The 13,657-nt window shown below is 43.9% G+C and overlaps 1 protein-coding gene across 4 annotated transcripts in view; it reads left to right on the top strand.

Annotated features, from left to right (window-relative positions):
• Positions 1-13,657, top strand: part of CCDC87 (coiled-coil domain containing 87) — a 220,106-nt gene that overhangs the window by 72,088 nt on the left and 134,361 nt on the right. For all 4 annotated transcript variants that reach the window (XM_033951406.1, XM_033951405.1, XM_033951408.1 and 1 more), the window contains one exon: positions 7,888-7,982. In XM_033951406.1, the coding sequence (XP_033807297.1) occupies positions 7,888-7,982 (95 nt within the window). The remainder of the gene's footprint in view (positions 1-7,887; positions 7,983-13,657) is intronic.

Below are 13,657 nucleotides of genomic sequence, written 5' to 3'. Positions count from 1 at the left end.
AAATGCTGATTGCTAGCAATAGCTATGATGACAAGTACGTGGGAAACAATTGTGTGGTGAGCCGGAAGTGAGACACTGCTTGCATTTGCAATGGAAAGGCATGTTATCAAATGGAAATGTTACTAATTTATTTTCAAGGTTCTTTTTACAAAAAAATGAATAGTATTCTTATTAAATTTGTTTGGATGGGCAAAACTTCTAGAATACCTTTAGTATCTCTTCAAAAACCAATTATAGAGGGAGGGGTAAATTTTCCAAATTTTTATAGGTATCATCAGGCCTATATTTTGCGTCAGGGTATGTACTGGATCCTGCCTGCAGACTGTGTACAAGATGCAGGCAAATTTTAATATGACAAGAACATATTAAAATTTGCCTGCATCTTGTACACAGTCTGCAGTTTTATTTTGTTTGCTTCTGGCTGATTTTTTCTGCAGATCTTTTTTGGATCCTTTTTTTGTTTTTGTGTTTGGGACTGGCGTTCACCTTCGGATGAAACAGTAACCAGTTCCAGGGGAGCCGGACGACACCCACATGTAACAGACCAGCGGCACCCCCGATTTCCCGAACCCCCATCCCCCCAAGCAACAACAAAAACTCCTCCCGATGCCTGCGGCTGTGACCCCCCCCCCACACTCCCCTGGAGCAAGATTGGATGCCCGGAAAAGGGGGGAGGGGGAGATCACTCCCAACCGTCCGAGGATCTTTTGTAATGGAGTTATGGCTGGTGGTCAGCAGCAGCTGCCGCCACAAAAGCTGACAATGGGGATGTGTAAGAGAAGGGGGCAGAAAAGGGACATACTGTATGTGAGAAAAGGGGGCTGGGCCTGGAGGCTGAAAGGGAAAAGATGTGAGAAGGGGGCTGGGGGGGGCTAAAAAGGGGTTTGGAGCTGGGGCTGTAAAAAGGGGACATGTGAGGGAAAGAGGCTTTAAAGGGGGGCTCTTGGGTAAAGAGACCTGATGTTAAAAGAAAACAGTTCGGAGAAGAGGGCTGGAGCTTGGGACTGCAAAAGGTGAGTTGTGAGAGAAGGGGCTGAAAAGGAAGACAGGTGTGATGAGACTGGGCCTAGAACTGAGGGCTGGAAGAGTAGGTATGAGAAGGGGGTTGGGTTTGGGGGCTATAAAGGAATGTGTGAGAGAAGGGAGCTGGGGATGAAAAAAGGAGGAAAAGGGGGCTACAAAAGGGGGCATGTGAGAGAAAAGGGCTGAAGATAGGAGCTGGAAGAACAAGTGAAGGGGGAATGAAGAGGGAGTTCTATGGAGGTGAAGGACAGAGAAAGGAGACAGATTTTTAAGTTGGTGAAAAAGGTGGAAATAGGGAAGGTAAAAGGGGAAATGGGAGCCTGAATAGAGGGGGTAAGACATAAGAAGAATAGCCATACTGGATAAGACTAATCTATTCTAGCACCCGTTAATGTAACAGGCTTAAACACTAGTATTAATAATATTTTAAATTCTGAGATTCCTTTAACTTATGAAACAATAATTTGTGGTACCATTTTGCATATCAAAGATCCCTTAAATAAACATAAAAGACGTCTTTTTTTAATTATGACAAGTACGGCTATACAATTGCTTACACGAAATTGGAAAAACTGGGATCGTCTCAACTTTACATTCTGGTGGGCTAGTTCACTGTTCTTCAACCGCCGGTCCGCAGGAAATTTCTGCTGGTCCACGCAGGGCTGGCAACATTAAGGTGACCATAGGTTTTCAGACCTCCTATCCCGTTGTCCCCACACACAGGTTCGGGACGCCGAAATGTCCTGTTTTCAGGGACAGCGTCCCGAAGCTGTGCTCGGAGACAATGGAACAGGCAATCATTTTGTATCCCTACCTGCTGCGAAAAAAAATCCTCCTCCTTTCTTTCCCCGGTCTGCTGCTATCTTACAGCTCTGCTGCTGCTAAAGCCGACAGGAAGTCTTCTTTCCGACGTTAATTCTGACGTTGGAGAGGACATTCTGGGCCAGCCAATCGCCTGGCTGGCCCAGAACGTCCTCTCCAACTCAGAATTGATGTTGGAAAGAAGACTTCGTGTTGGCTTTAGCAGCAGCAAAGCTGTAAGATAGCAGCAGGCCGGGGAAAGGAAGAAGGGAGGCACTTTTTTTTTTGCTTGGCAGGGAGGGAAGGAGGTAGGCAGGCAATCAGGCTGGCTTTGGCCAGGGAGGTAGACAAGCAGGCAGGCTGGCTTCGGGGGTGGGGGTGGGACAAAGTCTGGAAGGCAGTGAGAGGGACATAGGAAGGAGGCACTGGGGGCACTAAAGACATGGGAAGGAAGCACTGGGGGCACTAAGGACATGGGAAGGATGCACTGGGGGCACTAAAGACAGGAAGGGGCACTAAGGACATGGGAAGGAGGCACTGGGGCACTAAGGACATGGGAAAGAGGCACTGGGGGCACTAAAGACATGGGAAGGAAGCACTGGGGGCACTAAGGACATGGGAAGGATGCACTGGGGCACTAAAGACAGGAAGGGGCACTAAGGACATGGAAAGGAGGCACTGGGGGCACTAAGGACAAGGGAAGGAGGCACTGGGGGCACAAAAGACATGGGAAGGAAGCACTGGGAGCACTAAGGACATGGGAAGGATGCACTGGGGGAACTAAAGACAGGAGGGAGCACTAAGGACATGGGAAGGAGGCACTGGGGGCACTAAAGACAGGAAGGGGCATTAAGGACATGGGAAGGAGGCACTGGGGGCACTAAAGACATGGGAAGGGGCACTAAGGACATGGGAAGGAAAGAGGGAGGGAATAGAAAAGGACAATTTCTTGGGCCTGAGTGCAGAAAGAAAGACATGAAAGAAAGGAGGAAACGCAGTCACAGACTCATGAAATCACCAGACAGCAAAGGTAGGAAAAATGATTTTATTTTCAATTTAGTGATTAAAACGTGTCAGTTTTGAAAATTTATATCTGCTGTCTATATTTTGCACTATATTTGTCTATTTTTCTATAGTTACTGAGGTGACCTAGCTCGCGGAGATGGGGCGGAAACGGGGTTTTAAAATTGTAGTCCTAGTAGTTTGCTGGTCCACAAAATAATTCTTTTATTTCTTCCGGTCCATGGGTATAAAAAGGTTGAAAAACACTGGGCTAGTTTATGTCTAATCTATAAATATGAGAAAATGAACACTGTTATGTTAGGGAATAATGAAATTAATTTGGGGCCCATTGACGTCCTTTATAGAATCTCTATAGTTATGGTCTGTTATTAGATAATATGCACATCCAGGAAGAGGGGAGGGGTAGGAGTATACAAAGTCTTTAATCAACTATTTTTACGGATGGAATAGGGGGGAAGGATGATAAATTTTGTGGTTTGAAAAATAAGTCTGAATGGATATATATTGTGGCGGGGCCGGGGGTAAGCCTAGCGCTGGCAACCCAGCTCCCGCCCCAGGCGTAAGGACCAAGCGCTCCCAGGAGGACTCCCACTGGGAAACAGTGAAATAATTAATGGAGGCTGCGTTAGTGGTAAAGTTCAGCTTTTCTTTTATTTCCCTCAGTTTACAGCACTAGGGTTCCCGCAGTCCCTCTGGGTTGAGGAGACTTAAACAAAACATACTTTCATATAGTCCAGCCTGATGTCCAGGCCGAAAAGCCAAAAATAAAACCAAAAACGTTTTCTCCTGATTTTGCTTTTTCTGTTTGAAAAATCGTTAGGAAGCTTTAGCACTGTCCCACCTGAAGCCCAATGCCCCCACTACCCCAAACTCCCAGGGTAGGGCTAGGGAACTCTATCACCCAACCGTTTCAGACTGTTGTTAGTCCCCTCCTAAAGTTCCTGCTTCAGGGTTAAGAAATATCGGGACTCTAAGTTCCGTGCAAGCTTTCTGAGGAGGTTAATTACAGGTTCTCACCTCCTTCCCTATCTTCACAGGCTTTCCTCTCGGGCTCTAAGTAATTTATTCATACTAGTTCACAGTTAGACTAAGGGAGAAAGAACGCTACTTCCAAACATTCACTTTCATTCCCCTCCCCCATTCATACCTCGTTATCTGTGACTCTCCTGGAGATCCCATGCTGCGAGATTGCATTCCATGTCACTGCTCTCAGATAACGCCCTTTCTAATTCCATTAGGAAATCACCATTCTCTGAGCCAGGGTAAGAACTCCCCTCAGGGCCAGCTAACGGACAGCCCTGTCCTGGAAGTCTCGCTACTTCTCTGCACTGCTGTTGAGGAGCTAGAAGTCTGGTCACTCGGGAGGGTTGTAAGACCAGCTGTGCTTTAGCTAAGGTGTGGGACAGAGACCTCTTGGCAGGCTCTATCCTGCTTAGTGCAGCCTGGCTCTTCCCTGCATTCCTCCTTCCAATCTTCTCTCCAGTATTCTCCACAGTGTTTGTAATCTCCTCAGCCCTCCTCCTATTGTTTCCACCTGGGCTCATTTTATGCTGCAAGCCTAATCTCACTCTCCCCCTGGGTTCGTCCTGCTTGCTAGCCACACACCCCTCATTAACCATGCCTGTGCTGGTTTTCTTTCTCAGAGGTTTTGTCAGAGCTTTGCCCAAGGGATCATAAAAGGAATTATAGTGCCCTAAACTATACGTTATGGTTTCTGTCCTTGCCTCTCTGCCTTGCCCTGCCTGTTGGCTCTTAGTGATAGGCACAGGGATACTAGACAGTTTCCTGGGCTTAGGAATAGGGACAGCCCTTTGCAAGGCAGGGTCCAAAACCGGGTTTAAACCGCTGACAGGCACTTCCCTGTCACATAATATATGTATTTTTTGTTTTAAAAAGTATAATATAATACTAATATTAGGGGAAAATTTACAGTTATTCTAATGGAAATGATTGGGTTGGGTGGGGGGAGGGTATTAATCTGTATGAATCTTGTAAAACTTAAGTGATGTTTATATTGTAAAACGATTAATTTATTCTGTTTTCCACTTGAATTTGATTTTTAAATGAATAAAGAATTTAAAATAAAACAAATATTCTAAAAAAAAAAAAAAAAAAGTATATATATGTGAGTTCCAAATTCTCTCCCCCCACTTGAACAACTCTTCAAACAGAAGGTAGACATGCTTATATAGGCTGTAGAAATGCTTTAAAGTGACCCTGGACAAGTCACTTAATCCTCCACCTGGAATGCACTTCCGGAGGAGGTAGTAAAGCAGAGCACGATTTTGGGTTTCAAAATGGGACTGGACAAATTCCTGAAGGAAAAGGGGATTGAAGGGTATAATTAGAGGGGTACTATACAGTACAAATGCTTTAGAGTAATAGATCACTTACAGGTCATTGGCCTAGGGGGCCACCGCGGGAGCGGACTGCTGGGCATGATGGACCTGTGGTCTGACTCAGCAGAGGCGATTCTTATGTTCTCCACCACCCCAATTACATTAGATAGATTGTGAGCCCACTGGAACAAATAGGGATGTTTGAATACCTGATTTGTAACCCATTCTGAGCTCATTTGGGAGGACGGGTTAAAAAATTAAATATATAAATAAAAATAAAATATTCTAAAGCATTTATATGGGTAGCCATAGCATCTGCTCAGATAAGTGATGCTTGCTGAAGTTATCCATTGATTTTCATTTTTTGTTTTTTTAAGTCTTTATTTATTAATCCCCCCTTTTACTAAACCACAATAACATTTTTTAGCGCAGGGATGTGCATTGCTCCTGATGCTCATAGGAACTCATTGAGCATCGGGAGCAGTGCAGAGCATTCAGCGCGGCTCCCTGTACTAAAAACTGCTATTGCGGTTTAGTAAAAGGGAGGGGTAAATATTTTGCAAAGCACCATAACAAAATACAACCTTAAAAAAAATATGAAGTTGGCATTGTAATTTGGAACCTGGGACATTAGATCATCTACTTTATTTTTGTCCCTATATTTAAGATATTTTGGAATTCAATATGGTCTCAAGTAAATACATTATTGGAAAATCATGTGGCACTCTCTTATGATACAGTGCTATTTGGCATGATGATGAGGAAAAAGAGTCAAATATCATCAGAGAACAACAAGCTTTTATTAGTTATGACAGGGGTTGCCATCCAACACATAACCAACAATTGGAAAAATCACAGGAACCTTAGTGATACATTTTGGTGGAATTCATTATGCCATATATTTAAAATGGAACGTGCAATAGCAGTACAAAGAGGGACATATATTAAATTTATAAAATTATGGGGGCCATTGGCAAAATATTGTAGTGAATAGTCACCACTTCTTCTCTTCTCCTTTTCGTTTTCTTTTTTAGCACACTAATGGGGGGAGGGAGTTGGAAATAATGTTACTTATTATGTTATACTATGATATATAATATGTGTATATTTTTATTGAAAATATGACGAAGGGAGGGTGGTAGAGGGGAGTTATTGATTTTACTAGAAGTTTATGTGGCAGATATCAAAGTGCTATTCTGGAATAATTTGTTTTGTGCACTTGTTTAATTTGAAAATGAATAAAGAATTATTAAAAAAAAAAAACTCTGACACCAGAGAGAAGATTTCCAGGTCAGCTACATACAGCATGTGAATTGCATCTTGCGCGTCCCTGCATCAAGAGCCACTGAGGTAGAAGGAGGTAACTGGGACCCCCCCCCCCCCACATCTGTTCTGACATCAGAGGGAAGCCCTCTGGGTCAGCTTCTGTGGAGGGGGGCGGGCAGGAAGGAGGGATCCCCAGCAGCGGCTTCAACGTAGGGTGAAGGGCAAGAAGGAGGGATCCCCACTAACGGCTAGAAAGGAGGGATCCTGGTAGTGGATTCACAGGCAGGTAGGCAATATTCTCGGTAGCGGCCAGTGCCGCATACCCCCAACAAGCGACTTGCATACCCCTAAGGGTACATGTACTGCATGTTTTTTTAGTTTTGAGGTTTTTTTAAACTTTATTCATTTTTAAAACTACAATTGTGCACAAGAGATGATGCTTTTACATAAAATATTAACATTACAGCACAATACACTTATTAGAAACATGCATGTTAAGAAACACTGCTTTACTGCACATATTTGTTAAACAGTTTTGTCTGGTTTGCATTCTTAGTATACATAGAGGGGCATTTTCAATAGGACGTCTAAGTCTGACCATTTTCAAAGCAGCAAAACGTCTTTTTTTTTCCGAAAATGACCATTTCAAGTTGTGTTTGCCCTTAGTGCATCTATATTTTTTGTCCATTTAAAAAAAATAGTTTAAAAAAAAATGCACTCAAACAAGCCATTGGGACGTACAAGCAGCCATCATTCTTAGCAAACTAGCCACAGACATCTGAGCACAGCAGAGGGGCACTTTAGGCGGTACGGCAGTGAGCATCACATTAAAAAATACAAGGTACACATCTCACCATAACCTGCTTATATTGTATGGTGAGCCTCCAAAACTCACCCAAAACTTATTCTACCTACTTGTATACCACAACAGTAGCCCTTTTACCTACAGGTGTCATCTTTTTATGTCTGTGTGCCCATCTGAAGCTATCAAACAGGCAGGAATGTACTATTTTGTTTCACATCTTAGAATAGTGGGAGAGGGTCGGTGACTTCTTGGGGAGTAAGGGGGTTCATGCCTTAATCCTGCCAGTGATCATCTGGTCAGTTTGGACACCTTTTAACCCTTATTTGTTTTTAAAACAGGTCTAGCCTCAAATGTCTAAATGGTGCCCTGGATATTTTATTAAATGTTTGATTATTGCTGCAAAATGTCCAAGTCCTAAATCTGCCCAAAACATGCCTTCAATACGCCCCCTTGGAATTTAAATGAACAACCTAAAAACCATCTAAAATATGGATTTTGAAAATAGTGATTTAGACGTTTTAGCAAGAAAAACATCCAAAACCACCTTATGACATTTTTTGGATGTTTTTCTCTTTTGAAAATGCGCCTATAGTATAAAGGTTCATATTGAGCATATGAACTTTCCTACAGGTGAAGCCATAAGAAGTCCATACCCACCCCAACATCTAGACGATTCAGTCATTCTACAAAAAGCTGACAGTGAAGAGGGCACCATCTCAATGAAGGTATGTGGTAAGTTGAGGTTTCAGGCCTAGCCCTGATCTGAAGAAGGGTTACCTTCATAAGCTAATCAAACAATGCAATAGAGGTTTCTACTGTGGGCTGGCAAGGTAAATGCTCCAACGTTAATAGGAATTCTATGGATGAGGGTCTTGACAGTGTGCTCAGAAAGTAAGGGTCTGATTTTAACGATATTGTGGAGAAAGAAACATGTTTTGGCAGTCTATTGGATATGTGAAGAGAAGGAGAGAGATGAGTCAAAGATTACCCCAAGTTTGTGAGCCAATGAGACAGGGAGGATGAGGGTGATGTTCACAGAAATAGAGAATGGGAGAAGAGGAGAGCAGGTTTAGGTGGAAAGATAAGGAGCTCAGTTATGGCCATGTTTAACATTAGATGGCAGCGAGACATAAGAACATAAGAATTGCCTCTGCTGGTTCAGACCAGTGCTCCATCCTGCCCAGCAGTCCGCTCACGTGTCGGCCCCCAGGTCAAAGACCAGTGCTCTAAATGAGTTCAGCCTTACCTGCGTACGTCCCAGTTTAGCAGGAACTTGTCCAGTTTAGTCTTGAAATCCTGGAGGGTGTTTTCCCCTACAACAGACTCCAGAAGAGCATTCCAGCTCTCCACCACTCTCTGGGTAAAGAAAAACTTCCTTATGTTTGTATGGAATTTATCCCCTTTCAACTTTAGAGAGTGCCCTCTCATTCTCCCTACCTTGGAGAGTGTGAACAGTCTGTCTTTATCTACTAAGTCTATTCCCTTCAGTATTTTGAGTGTTTCGATCATGTCTCCTCTCAATCTCCTCTTTTCAAGGGAGAAGAGGCCCAGTTTATCCAATCTCTCACTGTATGGCAACTCTACCAGCCCCTTAACCATTTTAGTCGCTCTTCTCTGGACCCTTTCGAGTAGTACCATGTCCTTCTTCATGTATGGCAACCAGTGCTGGACGCAGTACTCCAGGTGAGGGCGCACCATGGCCTGGTACAGCAGCATGATAACCTTTTCTGATCGGTTTGTGACCCCTTCTTTATCATTCCTAGCATTCTGTTCGCCCTTTTTGTCGCCACCGCACATTGCGCAAGTGGCTTCATTGACTTGTCGATCAGAACTCCCAAGTCTCTTTCCTGGGAAGTCTCTCCAAGTACTGCCCCGGACATCCTGTATTCGTGCGTGAGATTTTTGTTACCAACATGCATCACTTTGCACTAATCCACGTTGAACCTCATTTGCCATGTCGATGCCCATTTCTCGAACTTGATTATGTCACTTTGTAGATCTTCACAATCTCCCTGTGTCTTCACTACTCTGAATAGCTTTGTATCGTCCGCAAATTTAATCACCTCACTCATCGTACCAATGTCCAGATCGTTTATAAAGATGTTGAAGAGCACAGATCCAAGCACCGGGCCCTGCGGCACCCCACTGGTGACACTCTTCCAGTCCGAGTATTGTCCATTTACCCCACTCTCTGTTTCCTACACTCCCAGCCAATTTTTAATCCAGGTGAGTATTTCACCCTTGATTCCATGGCTTGTAATTTTACGAAATAGTCGTTCATGTGGAACCTTGTCGAACACCTTCTGAAAATCCAGATATAAAATGTTGCCCGGTCTAAACTAAACTAAGCCTTAGGTTTATATACCGCATCTTCTCCACTGAAGTGGAGCTTGACACGGTTTACAGAGTTTAAAAAATATGGGAAGAGAGAAGAGAAAGAGTTTACAAAGCATAAAAAGAGGGGATATAATCAGGAGAAGAGATTATTATATGCTAGAGAAAAGCCAGGTTTTCAGTTGTTTTTGGAATAGTTGGAGGGAGTCCAGGTTCCGCAGTGGGACAGTGAGGTCGTTCCAGAGGCCGGTGATTTTGGAGAGGAGGGATCTACCCAGTTTACCTGCGTGGAGGATGCCGTGTAGAGAGGGGAAGGATAGTTTATGTCTGTGGGCAGATCTGGTGGTAGTTGGTGTCGGGGCGAGGAAGGATAGAGGGAGTAGGGGCGGAAGGATGCCGTGAATGATCTTGAAAGCCAGGCAGGAGCATTTGAAATGAATTCTGGAAAGTACTGGGAGCCAGTGAAGATTGGTAAGTAGAGGGGAGACGTGGTCATATTTGCATTTAGCAAAAATCAGCTTAGCCGCAGTGTTCTGGATAAGCTGGAGTCTGCGAAGACTTTTTTTCGTTAGGCCTAAGTAGATGGCGTTACAATAATCGAGTTTGGATAGGATGATGGATTGTACAAGGACAGTGAAATGCTTTTGGTGAAAATAGGATCTAACTTTCCTCAGCATGTGGAGGCTGAAACAACAAGATTTTGCCAGGGAATTCAGGTGATCGTTGAGGGAAAGGGAGGAGTCGATAGTGATGCCAAGGATCTTGCTTGAGAACTCAAGGTGTAGAGCAGGGCCTGTGGGTAGGGAGAAGAGGGCGGGCAGGTGAGCTAATTTTGGGCCGAGCCAGAGTAATTTTGTTTTTGATTCATTTAATTTCATCTGTACTGAGAGGGACCTGGCGTGAAGTTTCATTATGCATGATGTGATGTTCTCTTGGAGGTTTGTAAGGTTTGGATCTGTTTCGAGGAGGATGAGGATATCGTCTGCATATGTGTAAATTGTTTCAAGGGGGGATAGTTTAAGGAGCTTCAGGGAGGTCATATATATGTTGAAGAGAATAGGGGATAGGGGAGAGCCCTGTGGAACACCACAGGATGGTGTCCATGAAGCGGATTTGGAGCCGTTTGTGTTTGTGTTTGGTCTCCCTTGTCTATCTGCATGATTACTCCCTCAAAGAAGTACAGCAAGTTCGTCAGGCAAGATCTGCCTTTGCTGAAACCATGCTGGCTGGTCCTCATTAAACCGTGTCCTCTATCAGTGCCTCTACCATCTTTCCTGGTACCAAGGTCAGACTCACCGGTCTGTAGTTTCCCGGATCTCCCCTCAAACCTTTTGTGAAGATCGGCGTAACATTCGCCACCTTCCAGTCATCTGGAATCTTTCCCTATTTGATCGACTGATTTAGCTATAGTCCCATTCAGTTCCTTGATGAACCTTGAATGGATGCCATCCGGTCACGGGGATTTATCGCTCTTAAGCCTTTCAATTTGCCTGCATAACTCTTCTAGACTGACTCTCAACCCTGTCAGTTTCCCGTCTTTGCTTCCAGCATATAGCCTGATGGGTTCCAGTATGTTGTGTATATTCTCTTTGGTAAATACAGACGCAAAAAATATGTTCAGTTTGTCTGCATAGTAACATAGTAACATAGTAGATGACGACAGATAAAGACCCGAATGGTCCATCCAGTCTGCCAAACCTGATTCAATTTAAATTTTTTTTTTTTTTTTTTTCTTCTTAGCTATTTCTGGGCAAGAATCCAAAGCTTTACCCAGTACTGTGCTTGGGTTCCAACTGCCGAAATCTCTTTTAAGACTTACTCCAGCCCATCTACACCCTCTCAGCCATTGAAGCCCTCCCCTGCCCATCCTCCACCAAACGGCCATACACAGACACAGACCGTGCAAGTCTGCCCAATAACTGGCCTAGTTCAATATTTAATATTATTTTCTGATTCTAAATCTTCTGTGTTCATCCCACGCTTCTTTGAACTCAGTCACAGTTTTACTCTCCACCACCTCTCTCGGGAGCGCATTCCAGGCATCCACTACCCTCTCCGTAAAGTAGAATTTTCTAACATTGCCCCTGAATCTACCACCCCTCAACCTCAAATTATGTCCTCTGGTTTTACCATTTTCCTTTCTCTGGAAAAATTTTGTTCTACGTTAATACCCTTCAAGTATTTGAACGTCTGAATCATATCTCCCCTGTCTCTCCTTTCCTCTAGGGTATACATATTCAGGGCTTCCAGTCTCTCCTCATACGTCTTCTGGCGCAAGCCTCCTATCATTTTCGTCGTCCTCCTCTGGACCGCCTCAAGTCTTCTGCGATTTCTTTGTTCTCCTTTAGCACTCCCTTTATTCCTTGGTCATCCTACCGTCCCACTGCTTCCTTCGCGGGTCGTTTCCCCTTAATATATTGAAAGAACGTCTTGAAGTTTTTTGCCTCCTTGGCTATTTTTTCCTCATAGTCTCTTTTGGCCCCTTTTACCGCCTTATGGCACCTGCGCTGATGTTTGTGCTTATTCCAGGTAGCGATGTCAGATAAGCAGGTTGAAATCTGGGACTGAATGTTTGACAAGATTTCAGGTGTAGAGAGATAAATCTGCGAATTGTCAATATAGAGGTGATATTGAAAGCCATGGGAGGAAATTAGAACACCAAATGAAGAAGTGTAGATGGAAAAAAGAACTGGTCCCAGGATAGAGCCCTAAGGTATACTGACTGACAGTGGGATAGTGGTGGTGGAGGATTCACCACAGCATACACTAAAGGTGAGATGGGAAAGATAGAAAGAAAACCATGCGATAACAGAGCCCTGAAATCTAACTGAGGTCAGTGTATCGATGAGTAGGTGGTGATTTACCATATCAAAAGCTGCGGATAGATTGAAAAGGATGAGGATGGAGTAGAAGCCTTTGGAATTGGCCAGGAGCATGTCATTGGAGACATTCATGGCAGTTTCTGTAGAATGAAGAGGGCAAAAGACCAACTGAAGCTGGTCAAGGATAGCTTGAAATGAAAGAACTTCAAGCAATGACGATGATCAATATGTTCAGGTAGCTTGGATAAGAAGGGGAGGAGGGAGACAGGATGATAGTTATAAGGGCAAATTTTGTAAACTATGCATGTACTTTACAATTCTGCTGAAGTTCTACTCAAACTCCTCTATTGAACACAGTGTACTCTTGTGTATAGGGTAATTTTATAAAAGGCAAATGCAAAAAAAAAAAATGGAAAAAATCACTACCACCACTGTAGTTGCAAAACAAAAACAAAAAGTAGTGAAAACTGCACAAATAGCACAATTGATTATTTTATTTTATGAAAACTAACTCCAGGCTGGGACCAAGGGAGCAAAGCAGTGCCTTGCTTAGCCATGGTTGGGCCAAGAGGTAGAAATGTGTGAGGAGGAACTGGTTTCACCCCAAACCTCCAGGGACCAACCAGGTTGGGAGGCAATGGGCACCACCTGTGGGCCAGTGCCAGCTTCCACTGCTGCTCCTGAGGCTGTTTCACCTGCTCCCTCCTCTGCTGTTCCAAGCTCTGCATTTTATGCTTGGGATAGCCACACCTGCTGTACCTGGAGCAGGGGAGGGGATCTGGCTCTCTAAGCTATAGAACCTGGCTCTCTCCATACTGCTTTTTTAGGGACTGTCTTAAAATAACAGGCTTCTCTTTAAAAACAGTAAACCTTCTTGGCTCAAAAATAAACCTTTCCTGAGGTAAACTTTGAGTGTGGCTTGGTAACTAGTCCCTGTCTTGTTCAGCTTCACTGCCCAGGGAGTAGCCAGATGACTCCTGACTATGGCTACTGACCTGGTCAGCTCTTCTGGTAAGGGACCGTAAGTTCCTGATGCTATATTCTTGGGAGTAAGCCAGCGCTGGTGCTGGGTTGGTCACATTATATAGATTGTACACAGTATTAGCACTTATACTTTTGGCAGCACCTCAGTATATATCACAAAACACTGTGCAACCTCATATCATTCCCTCTAAAATATATTTTTAAAGATAAGCTAGGATCTTCATTAGTGCAGTGCATCAAATCGCTTCATCTACCTCATT

The sequence above is a fragment of the Geotrypetes seraphini genome, chromosome 7 (assembly GCF_902459505.1).
Source record: "Geotrypetes seraphini chromosome 7, aGeoSer1.1, whole genome shotgun sequence".
Taxonomy (NCBI): domain Eukaryota; kingdom Metazoa; phylum Chordata; class Amphibia; order Gymnophiona; family Dermophiidae; genus Geotrypetes; species Geotrypetes seraphini.
This window is presented reverse-complemented; position numbering and strand designations above follow the sequence as displayed.